An 18,709-nucleotide genomic window follows, 5' to 3' on the forward strand; every position below is an offset into this window, starting at 1 on the left:
TCGCAGGGGTCGAATGAAGGGTAGAGCCACGGGTCGTAACACATCTGAAATTTAACGTCCACTGTTCAAAGTGCCGTCAATGCGAACAAGAGGCGATCGAGACGTGTAACCAATGGCACCCCATACCATCACACCGGGTGATACGCCAGTATGGCGATGACGAATACACGCTTCCAATGTGCGTTCACCACGATGTCGCCAAACACGGATGCGACCATCATGAAGCTGTAAACAGAACCTGGTGTCATCCGAAAAATTGACGTTTTTGCCAGGTTCATCGTTGAGTACACCATCGCAGGCGCTCCTGTCTGTGATGCAGCGACAAGGGTAACTGCAGCCATGGTCTCCGAGCAGATAGTCCATGCTGCTGCAAACTTCGTTGAACTGTTCGTGCAGATGGCTGTTGTCTTGCAAACGCGTCCATCTGTTGACTCAGGGATCGAGACGTGGCTGCACGATCCGTTACAGTCATGCGGATAAGATGCCTGTCATCTCGACTGTTAGTGATACAAGGCCGTTGGGATCCAGCACGGCGTTCCGTATTACCCTCCTGAACCCACTGATTGTATATTCTGCTAACAGTCATTGGATCTCGACCAACGCGAGCAAGAATGTCGCGATACGATAAACCGCAATCGCGATAGCCTACAACCAGACCTTTATCAAAGTCGGAAACGTGATGGTACGCATTTCTCCTCCTTACACGAGGCATCACAACAACGTTTCACCAGGCAACGCCGGTCAACTGCTGTTTGTGTATGAGAAATCGGTTGGAAACTTTCCTCATGTCAGCACGTTGTAGGTGTCGCCACCCGCGCCAACATTGTGTGAATGCTCTGAAAAGCTAATCATTTGCATATCACAACATCTCCTTCTTGTCTGTTAAATTTCGCGTCTGTATCACGTCATCTTCGTGGTGTATCATTTTAATGGCCAGTAGTGTAACTTTTGTACTTCTTTACAATGAGTGTTTTGGTTCTTTGTGTGACTTGTTTATTTGGAGCAATGGCGGAAGTGCGCTGAGAGGTGATACAGCTTTTATTTTGCAACAAAACGAATTCATTAGTCCACGTTACCATGGAACGTGTGACGTTTTTACACTGCCGTAAAAAAGTCCCAGCAAAAAGAAATAGCTACTGCAGGGTAATGAAATATCGGGAATATTTTTGTCTATGTGATTAACGTCGGAAGATCAGAGGCTAATGTTGGGCGAGATAAGCCACTGAAAGTGTGAGATACTGTTACTTCAACAAGCGGTGTTACCGCCACGGTGATGAATGCAATCATGCAAACGTGCATGTATTGTGCCGTACAGGTGCCGAATGTCAGTTCGTGTAATGGAGTTGGTCACTCAGTACAGGGACGGTTAATGCTGGTTCCGGATGACGTTGGAGTAGTCCGATGATGTCCCATACGTGCTCCATTGGAGACAGGTCTGGTGATCGAGCAGGCCAAAGCAACATGTCGACACGCAATAGAGCATGTTGGGCTACAACAGCTGTGTGTATGCGAGCGTTAACCTGTTGGAAAATACCCCCTGGCTTGCTCTTCCGTCTGTTTGTGAATGGCAGTAGGAACAGGCCGAATCGCCAGATAGACGTACAAATTTGCAGTAGGGAGCGTGGAATACTCATGAGAACGGTTCTGCTGTCTTGCAAAATTGCACCCCAGCCCATAACTCCAGCTATAAGTCCAGTGTGTCTTGCGTGCAGACGGATTGGTTGGAGGCCTTCGACTGTCCTCCTTTTAACCAACACACGCCCATCATTGGCACCGAGGCAGAAACAGGAACACACCTCCAGCCTATCATCCAATGAGCTCCCGTGTGACACCACAGAAGTCGCAAAGGCGGTGGTTTGAGAGACGTGGAAAGAACACCATAGGACATCTGGCTCGGAGCTGTCCTTGAAGTAACAGATTGGTGTCAGGTCGTTGGTGCAGTGTGGTGCTAAATGTTGGTCAAGTATCTGTTGCATATGTAGTACGATGCGGCAGAGCAGCACACCGAACACTAGGATCTTCCCTCTCGGTAGTGCGGCGGCCGTCTAGAGCCCAGTCTTCTTGCAACGGTACCTTCCCGTATCCACCGCTACCGGCAATCACGTGCAGTGTCTCCATTCCTGCCAAGTCATTCTGCAATATCGCGAAGGGGCACACAGTTTATCTCAGCGCTATTACACAACCTCGTTCAAAGTAGCTATTGATAACGGCATCGTTGTCGCCTTAAAAGCGTTCTTGACTGACTTAAACACACCGTGTCCAATCTCGAAGATAACTAACGCTCACAATTACTATGGGGCGTATGCAAAGCAAACCTGGTTTGCATTCTCATAGCGGCGCTGCTAGCGCCACTCTTATGCCACACGCGAATTTGGATAGATGTCATCTTAAAGATGTAGAAACACACGTACCAACTTTCGTTTATCTCGCACTACTCCTGTTGGGTTTCTTTTTTTCATTTGTCTAGTAGGGGACTTTCAGCCTGTTGCTACCGTAGCCGTACAGTGCGTACCGGTAACTAGAAACCTAAGTTACCACCCTCCTCCCCTTTCGACTGTGCTTGACTGTCAAGCTGTTGTTCGGATCCATGTACACAAACAACTAATCGGACATTGGGGCAAGCTGCATCGCAGCGCCACCACGTAAAACATGATCAGTTGACGAATAGTCGTTAAAGAACTTCGACGAACAGTCGTTGAACAAACTCACGAGACGAAATATTTGTCATCGTCTTAGTAGAACTCAGTGGTTGCTTTAGAGCGCTGCAGACGATGATGTTGAGTTGGTACCAGGCAGTCACGTGAATCTCCATCGCTGGCGTAACCCGTGACAGTGGGTCATTATGACATCACCACAGTAGGGCGAGTCGACGTGGAGACGTGATAGGACGACAGAATGGAGCAATGTAATAGGGTGTGGCGTGAATCAGCGCGGTTTAGGTCGCCTTGCACGGTTCACGCGGCTCCCCCCGTCGGAGTTTCGAGTCCTCCCTCGTGCAGGGGTGTGTGTGTGTTGTCTTTAGCGTAAGTTAGTTTAAGTTGGATTAAGTAGTTTGGTCCCGTATGTACTTACGCCACATACCATCTACCAGGTTCCAAGCGAACATTGCGAAGGGAAATGCATTCAGTGAACGTTTGAAGTCGAGTACCTCGCGAATCGCTCACTGCAGCACGTACATCTGTACGTATTCAGTGGACAAAGGAACACAGAAACTGGACAGTAGCTGATCGGAAACGTGTAAAGCCATAGCCTAGCAGCGATATTTTCTGTTTTCGAGTGATGCAAGGGAGAATGAGGTGCTTAACCCTCACCGGTGGAGGAAGAATTGGTTCCCTGATATCCTGAATGTGATTTTCGTGCCATGGTTTTGACCTGTTCTTTCAAGTCGCTGTCAACAAGGACCAGGGTATTTATTTCAACATTCTCAGTGGCCAAGTGTTGCCATTTGTTCTAAAACCTCATGATGAGTGAATAGTGGACACTCCTGTCTTCCAAGCCAACATACTTGAATGAAAAACGGTCCTATGGTAGCACGGAAAAAGACGAATATATCCTGGGCAGAGTTAGGGATGTAAAAGAAGGGAACCAGCTTTTCGACTTACCTGACAGCTTCAAAGAAATTTGAACAAAAAATTTTGACATATTCGCACACTTTTTAGTATTAGTACCCATGTTGTACAATATAATACGTCGTGTCAACTAAAATAACATGATACATGATGTTATGTCGTATAACATAATAAATGCCATCATGTCATGCAACATGGAATTTGTCATGACGTGCTATTTGACACAACGTGTCATTAAAGTTTAGGACGCATGTATCCCCACTCTCGGATACGTCCTCTTGAAGGTGCATCCCATTCAAACCGTGGCCCACGGACCGTATGCGGCCACGAATTTCAGCCGCATTTTATTATAATTGCGCTTGTAGTAACTAACAGCAGGATCCAAAACACATCATCTAGCGCCGGTCGCGGTGGTCGTGTGGTTCTAGGCGCTGCAGTCCGGAACCGCGGGACTGCTACGGTCGCAGGTTCGAATCCTGCCTCGGGCATGGATGTGTGTGATGTCCTTAGGTTAGTTAGGTTTAAGTAGTTCTAAGTTCTAGGGGACTGATGACCTAAGATGTTAAGTCCCATAGTGCTCAGAGCCATTTTTTGAACATCATCTAGCGTTGCGAGCTTCTTAGGAGTGTATTGCTCTTATTCAGTAACAAACAAAATTACAGGGGCAACAATATTTTAAGATGTGCTTAGTTTTAACCGACTCTGGTGAATTCGCTTACGTTCGGGGTAGAGTGGTATGCAGTGCGGCCACTGGGGAGTTAACAGAAGGGAGAGGGGAAGTATTTTAGTTTCTGTCCTCCAAAGACGACAACTCACAAGCATGAGCAACTGGCTCCGAGCACCTGCTATTTTGGAAATAACGGATTCGTGAATGCGCATTATGGAGACGATCAGCTTCAACTGTGGTGCATGTTTGTAGCTAAGTGACGTGAAGGCTGTTGTAATATAACGCAATGAGTAGAAGGACAACAACATTCAAAACATTTCGTTAACATTTGAGATTGTGTCTCATATTGCAATTACGATTTTTAATTGATATATATTACTAATTTATGTAAATTATCGATTAATAGTACGATATGTTTGGGATGGTGTGGTAAAGTGACCAGGATGGGAACAGTGGCCATTGTGTATCTTTTGGCCCTGAACAGCACTGCTGCCTGTCACACTAATTAGGATATACATTGCCATTGTTGTCAGTAAGATTGGCAGAGTAGACTTTTTCCGCTATTTTTTAGTAATTTTTTTTGTTTTTGTGTCTTCTGATGTAAGTGACCCACTTACACCACAATAACAATGTTTAAACAATGGTTTTTAGCCTAAAAATGTAGTTCCTTGTTATTCGTTTCATGTAGACAGTTTATTCTCTGTGGGTCACTAATGCCAACACGGTTTCCGATATGGAAAAGTGGCCAAGATTTTCACCGAAATAAGAGTTAGTGTAAAACGCTAAAGACTGACATAAACCCTTTTATATACGAAGCTATCGTCTGCCATTCTGTCCCAGTGTGGCCACTTAGAATTAAAAAAGTTACATTATTTAAAACCGTCACTGTCCTGTTATATTTGGCCTAATACGAATGTCCTATTGAAAACGGTCTGCTGAAAGAGCTTGATATTAATTCAGATAGCAGGGCGTCAAGGCTTCAAGAAAATTTGTTCGGAAATGAGAGCAGTAAACATGCGTTCCTGCTGCGATGGCGCTGATCACATTACCCGCTTAGGTACGGAAAACAGGTCACTATGCAAATCTTCAGAAAAAATGCATGTAGTTCCAATGTGCTATTTCCATTTTTAATTTAAATATTCGGTGTGCTGCCTTATAATTTGTAGATTCAAAATGTATAAGTGGTAAGCTTCTATCAGTAACGACGGTTTGGTGAAAATTGAATTTAACTTCGAATGGCCACTCCCTCCCCCCCCTCCCCCCCTTCTTCCTTCCCATATGACCCGAAGTGTCGCCCTACGAGGGCTGTTCAAAAAATTTCAGAACATTCGTAATTTTGCGCCAATGCTGTGTTGGAGCGAAATGCGGTAGGCATCCCTGTACACGTCTGTGTGTAATGTGTAACTGCTAGAAGTTTCATTGTTTTACGTCTGTTAGTTGTTGTTCTGTGCTATACTGAGTAGAACGTTGTGTGTCACAGTTCGCGAATTTCGAGTGACGGAGTTAGAGGAGCAATGCGTCTGCACTAAATTATACGTGAAACTCAGGAAAACCTTTACAGAGGCACATAAAATGACGCAGAAAGCCTACGGTGAAGAGTGCTTAAGCTGTACTCGGCGTTACAAATGGTTCACACGGTTTAAAAATAGCACAAGCCAACGAAAACTTTTTTTGAAAAACTTTTTTTCTTTGATAGCTGATCTTGATAGATTTTTGTGAGCTGAATCCAAATCTAGCCTTAGTTTTTTGTATCACCCATAGTTTTCGAGCAATATGCTTTTTGTCATATAGTATAAAAATCCTATGCTATACAGTAAATGGAGAAATTAATGAAACGCTTTGTTACAACGTAAGCATGGTATGTATTTACAGTAAACTACTTAAAACAATGATATGTGTTAATATAGGTTTCACTTGTCAGCTGGAATTGGTTTGTATTTCCTTTCTCTTTTTTCTTTGAAGCTATGACCTTTTTTTGCTAGCAAATGTTTTTCAGCAGTGCTACCAACGTCATCCACATTCATTACACCTCATTTTCAAATTATTTTAACTATATAAAAGCATTGCGTAGCTTTTTCTATGATGAGTCGCTTGCTGAATTTCTCGGTGAAGTGACCAGCAATTGTTCCCCATCATGTTAGTGTTCCAGTGGCCTTGGTAGCGTTTTTCCATCACTTTAATGTTCTGGTGAAAACGCTCTCCTTGCTCCTCACTAACATCTCCCATATTGTCCGGGAAGTAATCAAGGTAACTGTTCAAAAAGTGAAGGTCTGAGCAGTACACTAAATCACCTTCGTGTTGAAAAAAGTGGAAAATTGCTGCTTTCTCTTTCTATAAGTGTATATTCTGGTTCCAACTGCAAATAAGTACTTTTCTTTTAATCTACAGCAAAGCAATTCTTCTTTTTCTCTCGTTAAGCCCAGATCCCTAATCAAATTGTTAAGCTCGATCTGAGTAAACAGTTTGGGCTCTAGACTTTCTGTATCACAATGGAATTCATCATCATCTGGTTCATCTAAATCACATTGTACATCAGAAAATACATCTGTTGGAATAGAATTTAAATCATCTGGTGGTTCAGGAACCGGCAAATCTACACCATGCTCTACTGGCCAAATGGCGGACGGCAGCTTAGGGTAGCTCATTACCTTCTTGTTTTTCGCCCTGAATTCAAACTACGCATTGTTGCAGTGCTGGCGGTTCCACATATCTTCAAGTTGGCGGTTCCACCTATCTTCAAGTTGGCGGTTCCACCTATCTTCAAGTTGGACCTCTGTCGGCCACTTGTATTGTTGCTGCGTTTATAGTGCTCGCACATTGACAACAATTGAAATTTATTTTAGTCTGTGTTCTGTTTGGTATGCAGAGTCAGCCACGCAACCTGTGATGTAAGTGTTTTTATGGTAATTGTGAATACCGTCTTTATTTTGGATTAAAATCTTTCACTAGCTATGTTGTACTTTCATTTATACTTTTAGGGCCTGTTTCAAAAAAGGGTTATCAGAGGAGAAGATTGAAAGGCTTCTAGATGAAGATTCGGACGACAGGAAGTGTTCTGAATTTAACTGGTCTGACGGGGAAGAAGCACAAATAGTAGTTAGTGACCACAACGGTGAATCAGAAATAGAAATAGTTCCTTTAGAGGGAGGAGCATACTGAAGAGGAAATGCAACATCATGAAGATGAAGAAGATAGTGACGATAATTTTGTTGGTAAAGATGGCAAAACTAAGTGATCTAAGGAAAGTGTAAGAGCCAAAACGGCGAAAACGCCCTCAAAAACTATAATAAAAATTCTACCTGGTCTGAAGAGGTCTGCAAGGGTATTACACAAGAAGTGACAGCATTCAATAAGATTGTTAGTGCAGATATGATTGAGTCACTTGTGGAATACATCAATTTGCAAATCAGAAACGTAGTATCACAGAACATTTATTCTAGAGAGAGAAATATGAAGGAAACTTCTCGGGAAGAGATATATGCTCTCATTGGAGTCCTTATATTGATTGGCTTGAAGAGTGGAAATAAAACAAATGTTGAAGAACTTTGGAGTAAAGATGGCACTGGTACGAAGGTAATTAGAGCTTGCATGTCATACAGACGGTTCTTATTTCTTCTCAGAAGCGTGAGATCTGACGACAAATTGACAAGAACACAAAGACGCCAGAGAGACAAATTAGCAGCAATCAGGTCATATTTAGATAAATTTGTCACCAATTGTAAGGAAAGCTACAGTTTGGGAGAGTTTGTAACCATAGATGAGATGCTAACACCTTTTAGAGGGAGAAGTTCATTTGTTCAGTACGTACCAAACAAATCAGCAAAGTACGGCTTGAAGTTCTTTGCTATTTGCGATGCCAAAACATTCTATACAGCATCTGTTGAACTGTACCGTGGAACACAACCAGATGGCTGTTACAAGGTGTCGAATAAACCGTACGATATTATGCATCGTCTGGCAGAACCTCTGCTGGGATAAAATTGGAATATTACTTTTGATATTTGGTATACCAGTTATCCAATGGCAGTCTCACTTTTGCAGAGAAACGTCACATGCTTTGGAACTCTGAAGAAAAATAAAACGGCAATCCCTCCGGAATTCCTACCCTTGAAATCCAGGAACATTGGGTCTTCACTGTTCGGTTACCGGAAAGATATCACACAAGTATCATATGTGTCCAAAAGAAACAATTGTATTGTTCTGCTTAGCACCATGCATAGTGAAGGCACAGTTGATAAGAATACCAATAAACCACACATTATCATGGGCTACAACATGACAAACGGAGGGGTTGACACAGTCGACCAAATTTGCAGTAAATATTGTGTTGCACGAGTAGCAAAGAGGCAGACGATGGCTGTATGGTTCGCTTTACTAAACATCGCTGGTGTCAATGCCCAAATACTGTTTCACTGCAATGCAGAAAACCCAAAAAGCCAAGGAGGCTATTTTTGAAACAGCTGTGCCAACAACTTATGAAAGATAATTTAGTTGCAAGATCCCACATTTCGATGTTTCCAAATGATCTCAAAATATTTTTGGCGTCTTATAAATTGCAAGAAACAGAAGAACCTCCAAACAAAAGGAAGAGTCGCTGCGTTATGTGTGGCAGAAAAAAAAATGTTGTCACCACAATTCGTTGTAGTTAGTGCAAGATGTTTGTAAGCAAGAAGCATCTGCAGTTGTGTGTGGATGAGGTAGAGGAACACGATGAATAAACTCTGTTTTTACGTAGAAACAATACAGTCATGTTCAATAAAGAGAGTATAATTCAATAAATGGTGTAGAGTAACATGTACTGAGAAATAAAAGCAGGTCAAATGTGATTTAACTTTATCCTGTGTGTTAGGAATGTATTGTTAAATGAAAAACTAGGATTCTGCGATACTGTGTGCCGGACCGAGATTCGAACCCGGGACCTTTGCCTTTCGCGGGCAAGTGCTCTACCATCTGAGCTACCCAAGCACGACTCAGGCCCCCTTCTCACAGCTTCACTTCTGCCAGTACCTCGTCTCCTACCTTAGAGATGGTACAGCACTTTCCCGCGAAAGGCAAAAGTCCCGAGTTCGAGTCTCGGTCCGGCACACAGTTTTAATCGGCCTGGAAGTTTCATACTAGCCCACACTCCAATGCAGATTGTAAATCTCATTTAGGATTCTTTAATTAGGTTTTAAAACTGTATCTTTAGAAATAATAACGGTCAAACATGAAAATTTGTATTTCTGTTCATTAAAAAACCAAAATAAACTTATTATTTTTCAGTGGCAAGCATATTATAGTAGAACGTTTCACATCTGTAGTGAAAACAATGGCTGGTTGACAGAGTCAACCAAGCGACCACTGGTGTTACAAAAATTTATGCGACCACTCGAGGATTAAGAGAATCATAACTGGTGATGAGACGTGGGTCTACTGTTATGTTGTTGCGATCAAGGTTCAGTCTTCACAATGGGTCGGGAAAGGTTCTTCAAGACCAAAACAAGTTCGTCATGTCAGGTCAAATGTCAAAGCCATGCTGACTGTTTTCTTTGACGTTAAGGATTAGTTCATCATGAATTCATGCCACAGGAGCAAACTGTTTATCGATGGCACTATCGGGACGTGTTGCGATGCTTGCGAGAAAATCTAAGAAGGAAACGACCTGAAATGTGGTTTGACAATTCATTGCTTTTGCGTCACAATCGCACCCGCACGTTCATCCCTCCTGGTGCGTGACTATTGTACGAAAAACGAAATCACTGTGCTGCTTCATCCTCCGTACTCTCCAGACATGGCCGCTGCGGACTTTATTTCCATAGTTGAAAACCTCGTTAAAATGACAAAGATTTGTGACAATAGACAAGATAAAAGAAAATTCGCTGACGGCGCTTCGTGCAGAGGCGTTGGGAGCTAAATATCAATTGTGAAGGAGAGTATTTCGAAGGAGAAAAGGAAAGGGTAGAAAAATATTGTGGACGAAGTTCCGGAATTTTGTGAACAGACCTCGTACATTGTCATTATTGGCTCTTAAGCAAAAGAGTTCGACGGCACATAAATTTTGTGTGTATTTGTTCTGCCACACCTCCCCACACATGTAACAAGGGGTAGCTCTTAGAGAAGTCACTGCGCTGGGGAAGTAGGATTAACTCGCAGAAAAGCGCGAATATCTCAAAGTGTTTTGATTTGAATGTCTCTGAAGACGTCACATAAGTCAAAAAGTTAGATCCCTTCTTTTACATTCCTAGGTCTGGCCAGGACATACTCGCCTTTTTTGTGCTACACAAGAGCATTTTTCAATCTGGTTTCCAACTTATACTCTACCATAATACTGACGTTACACCGCCATAGCTTGGCAAACGAAGTACATTTTTGTTAACTCGGGCGACGACTGAGGCAGGATAGGTTTTTTCATTGTTCCTTATATAATGGAGATGGATAAAACTTCCATAAAACAACTGGGCGACAATAGATGAGATATATTTGCCCACCTTCTTACAAAATTTAAACGAGTTGCACACGTCTGAAAAACAGAAACGGTAGTGTAAAAAACTCAAAGAATCGTTTTTTTGGACGTAAAGTCCGAATGAATCTAGATTTTTGAAAGCAAGTATTCAATTTTATCGTAATAATACATTTTTTATTTTCTTGATTCACTTTAAAATGGTTCAGTGGAGTCAATTCACGTAAGAACGAATTTTACTTGCTACATTTAGCTCGACTTTAAACCGCCGTATCTCAACAACGGTTAAAGATTATTGCTTAAAAAAATTTCGTTGTGATTTTGCTCGCATATCTATCTTCGTGCGAAGTTCGAATCGATTCGCACAAGTTTAAAGCATAGAAGCTACACCCTTCTAAAACTTCCTAGGCGAACGCGTTTTTGTACGTAAAATCCTAACAAAGCAAGATTTTTTTAAAACGGTCGAAAATGTTCTTAGACAAGAGTCCGATGGTGAACCAAACTTGCATCATCAGACTCGCTTCACTCGAGAGTTGTTATCTCAGTGGTGACGGTTTTTGCGCGTAAAATGTGAAAGGTGCAGATATAAATGGTTCCTTTATCTGATAATTAATTTCAGCTTAATTAAAATATTTTGCAAAAGGAATTAATCAATTCGTACAATTTGTCTGGGCGTCAGCTCCGGTTCGTTGTTCAATATACTGTAACATAACTACAGTAAGACAGATATTGGAATGGCTATGCAAATGGCCGCTGGTCCGGGCTAAGCCAAAAACTTTGTTCCCCATGTTTCCTAGCTCAAACAGGAACCGAGCATCCAGACCCCTCCAAACCGCGATTGTGCAAGTGGCCTTTTCTGCCATATTTGCTACAGAGTTTCCACGCTTTAACGATGAAGTAACGTAATGAGATTTATAGTTTCTTGAGCATTTTTGATGAAGTGTACTTCAATTAAAAAAACCGCTGTGGCCGGGCGGTTCTAAGCGCTTCAGTCTAGAACCGCGCGACCGCTACGGTCGCAGGTTCCAATCCTGCCTCGGGCATGGATGGTTGTGATGTCCTTAGGTTAGTTAGGTTGAAGTAGTTCTAAGTGCTAGGGGACTGATGACCTCAGATGTTAAGTCTGCATTATTCACGGTGAGAAGTAATGCCTGATACTTGGTGTTTTCGGCACACTCCTGACATTTTGGATCTTGGAATTTTGAATTCCCTAACGATTTCCGAAATGGAATGTCCCATGGGTCTAGCACCAACTACCATTCCGCGTTCAACGTCTGTTAACTCCCGTCGTGCAGCCATAACCACGTCGGAAACCTTATCACATGAATCACCTGAGTAAAATAGACAGCTCCAGAAATGAACTGCCCTTTTATACCTTGTGTATCCAGTACTACCGCCATCGGTATATCTGCATATAGCTATCCCATGCCTTTTGTCACCTCATTGTATTGCTAACATATGAGGTCCATCGGTTAATTGGCATCTGTCCCGTTACTGTTAACTTCAACGATAAAGTACGTAAAAGATCACACATATTTCGTTATAGATTGAAATTATTTAAAACACACCTGAAACATTGTCGGAACGTAAATGTTCTTCACGTCTCTTGCAGGCGACACTTGTATAGCCTATTTATTCGCATTTTTGTGATAACGCGATTAAACACAAATTCTGCTCATTTTGTATAATGAAGATGTAAAAAATGATGTGACAATCTCGTGTGCAAATGTTGCAGGTGTTGCTCATGCGGAGGATTTGCTGTATTTGTTTTCGAACAACTCTTACTACATAATACCCGGCGAGAGGCCGGCGAAGGATATGGAAATAGTAAAGGTCATGACCAAACTCTGGACGAATTTTGCAAAAACTGGGTGAGTAATCGTTATGGTGTAATGTAATGCGTACAGACTGGATTATATGCATTATAAAATCCTTAAAAGATACATGCAAATATGCAGGAAAGATGTTTAGAAATGCAAAGTGTTGAAATATACAAGATCAAATAAAAAAATACATTGTAGCCGCTGCGTGCATTGTATCTCAAAGTCGAACCTGTGCGTATCAGTTACGATGAGAGCGCCGGCCACGCGGAAAGTCGGTACATTTAGAACGCTGATATCCACTGGTTGAAGCTAGGAAGTGAGCCTTTCTGGGCTTATTTTCTAAAACTCTGCAAATGGGGGATGCATGCCGTGTTTCAAGGATTGTTTCTTCATTGCTGTTTTTTTTTATTCCACAAAAACAGTAACAAAAGTGGCTACGATGAAATGACATAAATAAGGTGACAGATAACTGCAGTCATAAATTACAGCATTCAAAGAATGAGGAATCATGTTCAGTCTTCAGCAGTAGCACACATTTAGCACCTTCATTGTTACCTTCAACTGGTGTTGTCGGTAACCAGCGGATGCGATGCGAGTGAGACGCAGCGAAACAGTCGATATGTACTCCGACCAACTTCGAGATATAATACACGTAGAGGGGCACGCTCAAAAAACTCCGTAATATTTTATTTAAAAAGCAGCATACAACCATCAATTTTTGGAACAGCATTAACTCTTAATTAATACTGCTGGACCAAACCATCATTTACAATTTATTTTTCATTATTCTACTATTGTAAACATAAACGACCAAATACTGTTCCAAATGTTCGGTAGTAAGATTGTGTCTTCGATCACTCAAAACTTTTTATAAGTAGAAAAGGACCGTTCTACATCAACTGAGGTAACTGGACAATCATTGAATTTGGGTGCTATGTTGGCACTTACTGTTTCTGGTAAAAGTTCACCCGCACCATTAAAAAAACTATCAATATGGCACAAGGGCTGAAAGACAGGGTTATTGTTTAAAATGATTTCAAACTTTTCTTTAAATTTTCTTGGGAATACCTCCGGCAATGAGGAGTTCACTACAATAATTTTATTCATTAACTGAACAGATTCATTCAGTGCCAAACCTTGAGTTTCAAGCTTGCAGGTATATCGGAAAAATCATTAAAAGCCTCCTTTCACAGCCAAACTGCCAAAGCCTCTGCACTAGAGAAGTCGTTTACCCCTCTAATGGCCTCGAAATGTTACATTGTAAAGCAACACAGCTACGTCACACGTACCCCAACGAGTTACCACTGGTTCTGGAGGTAGAGGCACATTTGGTAGATTTTCTTTGTAGGTCTTGATGCGAGCAACAGCCTTTAGAAACACTTTATTTTTGGATGAAATAAGTTTACTTACATTCACAAACGTGGAACGTACTTCTTCAGCAAGGCGATGTGCTCCATGCGCAAAGCATGTCACATGAACCAAATTGGGATAAAATACTCGGAGGACTTTTCCTGCTTTGATTATATACGGAGCAGCATCTGAAATAAACACAATCAACCTTTCATCTGCAAAAGAATCTGGAAATATTTTTCAAATGCCCTCGTTCGCTAAATAGGAAGAAGAATGCTCTTCTTTTAAAGCACCAACAATTAAACTTGCAATGTAACGGCCACGAGTGTCTGTAGTTTCGTCAACTGAAATCCAAATAATGCTGTCCTTGAGTTCATTGCGTATTTCTTCCAGAACATTTACGTAAATTGTCGGTGTGTAATTTTTACGCAATGTTGATTCATCTGGTATATTTTGATTGAAGCAATATTTGCGAAGGAAGCCTTTGATGATAGGGTTTGTAGGTCTGTGAGGAGAAATATGGCTTGCAATGAATGCTTCACATAGTCCATGTTAAACCGACTTTTATGGTTACCTTTGGCAAATCCCTGCTACTGCAGATTGCTGTTGTCAGGAGTTGTTGTCGTGCTCCTTTCTTCTGCATTCCTGCGGTATGAAGATTTGTCTTGACATGATAGTCTATCTGAAACTTTATTTTGCACGAAACGTTTTTCTCGTAAACTCGACAATATAAAACAATTCCGTCACATGTAAATGTTCCATGATGGTCAGCTATTCACGAAACGACGTTTCTTCTTTTCGGGCTGCGTGGCGCGCAACACGTTACACACTACACGTCGTAAACACGTTCAACTATGTATAAGTAAATGGTAAGCTAAAGTGAAACAATGGACGTGCGACTAAAAGCTTGCGTAGTTTAATTTAATTGTTGCCGACGCGTACGGCATGACAGCGGAGGGCATTAACCGGATCGCGGGCGCAGGAGCATTACTCTGTCTGCCTATTCCTGTTCTTCTTCTGCAATGATTTCGCTACGCAGTGGCCTCTCGGTTAGTGATTGCACGCAGTTCTAGGTCGCGGTCAATCTGTGAGACATCAAAAGTAGATCGAGTTAGAGACCGCCGGTATAAATTTTTAAAATGTAGTAAACGTAGAATGAAAATATGTATTCGTCACTAGTTTTTAGTTAAAATATGCAATAACCGGTGAAAAGGAGCCAAATATGTAAATGTATAGGCAACATGCAAATGCATATAATCCGTTCTCTCGTAATGTGCAATAGAAGATATGTTTCCTCAAATGAAACCAGACTGACTATGACCAAAAACAGACTGTCGACGCAAGTGAACAATCTACTTGCGTGAATGAAGTGTGGCTGGGCAGGTATCCGGCAAAATTATAGAGATCTGCTCTACAATATGTCAGGCATACATAGATTACCATCGCATGTTAATGTAAGACTGCAATACAATACGGGATGACTCACCAGTTAAGATACTCACATCATGTCTGACTTACCTGACACATTATCTAACAAAATTTTTATGCCATTCACTCGGTTTTCACAGTTGCGCCTTTGATTGTATGTACAACATCCAATCTGTACCCAAGCTCTATCTACACATAGCCATGTATCTGCATCAACTGCGGAGATGGTTGCAACGATTCGCTACTTTACATCATCAAAAAATGTGGTCGACAAGCGTTTGGTGGACTCTGTCCTTGATATACGCTATTAGGAAGAAGTCCATAGGTCTAACGTCAGGCTACCTAGGGGGCCATGGAACTGGACCACCCCTGCCAGTACACTTCATCTAGAATATCTTGCACAGTCTGCGCCCAATATGGCGGTGCACCATTTTGTTGGAAAAAGTGTACGTCTTGACGGTGGCAAAGCAAACAACTCCAATTTATCCAGGTACTTCTCAGAGATAATTTTTTTGGGAAAAATGTCCCACTATGCGATCAACGATTAAATAATACCACATGTTCGCTTTCGGGCTGTCACATCTTCCGTCACGGTATGCGGGTTGGTTGTGTCACAGATCCAAACATTGTGTTTGTTTACTTCACCACACACGTAGAATGTTGGTTCGTCAGAAAGTGCTATACTATTTAGAAAATTCCCACCCTCCTCTAAAGGGTGAAGAACGTCCACAGCGAACTGGGTACGTTATGGGCTAGTTTCAATACTTGCGACAGATGCAGTTGCTATGGATATTTCCTCAGGATGACTCGACTGCAGGAGTGTCTTGGTAGTAAAGAATAAATACACTACTGGCCATTAAAATTGATACACCAAGAAGAAATGCAGATGATAAACGGATATTCATTGGAATGTGTGTGAGTGAAATCTTATGGGACTTAACTGCTAAGGTCATCTGTCCCTAAGCTTACACACTACTTAACCTAAATTATCCTAAGGACAAACACACACACCCAAGTCCTAGGGAGGACTCGAACCTCCGCCGGAAGTATTCATTGAACAAATATATTATACTAGAACTGACATGATTTTACATTTTCACTCAATTTGGGCCGTCCGGAGTGGCCGTGCGGTTCTAGGCGCTACAGTCCGGAACCGCGAGACCGCTACGGTCGCAGGTTCGAATCCTGCCTCGGGCATGGATGTGTGTGATGTCCTTACGTTAGTTAGGTTTAAGTAGTTCTAAGTTCTAGGGGACTGATGACTTCAGAAGTTGAGTCCCATAGTGCTCAGAGCCATTTGAACCATTTTTTGAACTCAATTTGGATGCATAGATCCTGGGAAATCAGTACCCAGAACAATCACCTCTGGCCGTAATAACGGTCTTGATACGCCTGGGCATTGAGTCAAACAGAGCTTGGATGGCGTGTACAGGCACAGCTGCCCATGCAGTTTCAACACGATACCACAGTTCATCAAGAGTAGTGATTGGCGTATTGTGACGAACCAGTTGCTCGGCCACCATTGACGAGACGTTTTCAGTTGGTAAGAGATCTGGAGAATGTGCTGGCCAGGGCAGCAGTTGAACATTTTCTCTATGCAGAAAGGCCCGTACAGGACCTGCAACACGCGGTCGTGCATTGTCCTGCTGAAATGTAGGGTTTCGCAGGGATCGAATGAAGGGTAGAGCCACGGGTCGTAACACATCTGAAATTTAACGTCCACTGTTCAAAGTGCCGTCAATGCGAACAAGAGGTGACCGAGACGTGTAACCAATGGCACTCCATACCATTACGCCGGGTGATACGCCAGTATGGCGATGACGAATACACGCTTCCAATGTGCGTTCACCCCGATGACGCCAAACACGGATGCGACCATCATGATGCTGTAAACAGAACATGGATTCATCCGAAATGTTATATAGCTAGGGAAGGCCGAAATGCACGCTATAAGCTCACGCAGGATGGCGTGAGGTCTGAAACAGGATACGTATTGAATGCTATAAAGAAAAGTACGTAGCTGCTGGAATACTTAACTTTAATCCATCATTTGTATACATCGTTCTTGATGAGACATGCTTCATACGATAACTATCAATTGCTATGGCGCCTTGCTAGGTCGTAGCCATTGACTTAGCTGGAGGCTATTCTAACTATCTTCTCTGCAAATAAACGAGGCTTCGTCAGTGTTGCATCGCTAGCTAAGTCGTCCGTACAACTGGGGCGAGTGCTAGTGCGTCTCTCGAGACCTGCCGTGTGGTGGCGCTCGGTCTGCGATCACTGACAGTGGCGACACGCGGGTCCGACATGTACTAATGGACCGCGGCCGATTTAAAGCTACCACCTAGCAAGTGTGGTGTCTGGCGGTGACACCACACGAAAAAATGACGTTTTGCCATTCCTGCACCCAGGTTCGTCGTTGAGTACACCATCGCAGGCGCTCCTGTCTGTGATACAGCGTCAAGGGTAACCGCAGCCATGGTCTCCGAGCTGATAGTCCATGCTGCTGCGAACGTCGTCGAACTGTTCGTGCATGTGGTTGTTGTCTTGCAAACGTCCCCATCTGTTGACTCAGGGATCGAGACGTGGCTGCACGGTCCGTTACAGCCATGCGGATAAGATGCCTGTCATCTCGACTGCTAGTGGTACGAGGCCGTTGGGATCCAGCACGGCGTTCTGTATTACCGTCCTGAACCCACCGATTCCATACTCTGCTAACAGTCATTGGATCTCGACCAACGCGAGCAGCAATGTCGCGATACGATAAACCGCAATCGCGATAGGCTACAATCCGACCTTTATCAAAGTCGAAAACGTGATGGTACTTATTTCTCCTCCTTACACGAGGCATCACAACAACGTTTTACCAGACAACGCCGGTCAACTGCTGTTTGTGTATGAGAAATCGGTTGGAAACTTTCCTCATGTCAGCACGTTGTAGGTGTCGCCACCCGCGCCAACATTATGTGTATCCTCCTAAAAGCTAATCATTTGCATATCACAGCATCTTCTTCCTGTCGGTTAAATTTCGCGTCTGTACCACGTCATCTTCGTGTGTAGCAATTTTAATGGCCAGTAGTTTATATTAAAACCTCATGCATGATGCGTCAATTTTCTGATGTATCTCAGTGTTTGTGATGTCACATCTTTTGATGGGTTGTACAATGATGAAGTTATGTAGGTACATTCTGCGGCATATGTGGCTACTGTCAGCAAAATATGTTGCGAGTAAGTTAGTAGCAAATACGTCATAATTTTAAATGTCGAGCCTGATGCTGCAGTTTTCCACTTATCTCATTTCTTAGGACGTCATGTCTCCTGTTCTATGTGTCACACAAGGATCTCATTCAGCGGCACATGTGGATACTGCCTGCAAAATGCTTTGCCAATAGAATTAGAAGGAACGAAGTAACACTCGTAAACTTAAAAGTAG

General features: G+C 42.6%; 1 protein-coding gene across 1 annotated transcript in view; it reads left to right on the plus strand.

Moving 5' to 3' along the window:
* The window catches only part of LOC126474155 (juvenile hormone esterase-like), a 174,524-nt gene that overhangs the window by 139,879 nt on the left and 15,936 nt on the right, over window positions 1-18,709 (plus strand). Inside the window, exon 9 of the mRNA XM_050101611.1 lies at window positions 12,411-12,546. Within this exon, the coding sequence (XP_049957568.1) occupies window positions 12,411-12,546 (136 nt within the window). The remainder of the gene's footprint in view (window positions 1-12,410; window positions 12,547-18,709) is intronic.

Source organism: Schistocerca serialis, chromosome 4 (genome assembly GCF_023864345.2).
Source record: "Schistocerca serialis cubense isolate TAMUIC-IGC-003099 chromosome 4, iqSchSeri2.2, whole genome shotgun sequence".
Lineage (NCBI taxonomy): Eukaryota > Metazoa > Arthropoda > Insecta > Orthoptera > Acrididae > Schistocerca > Schistocerca serialis.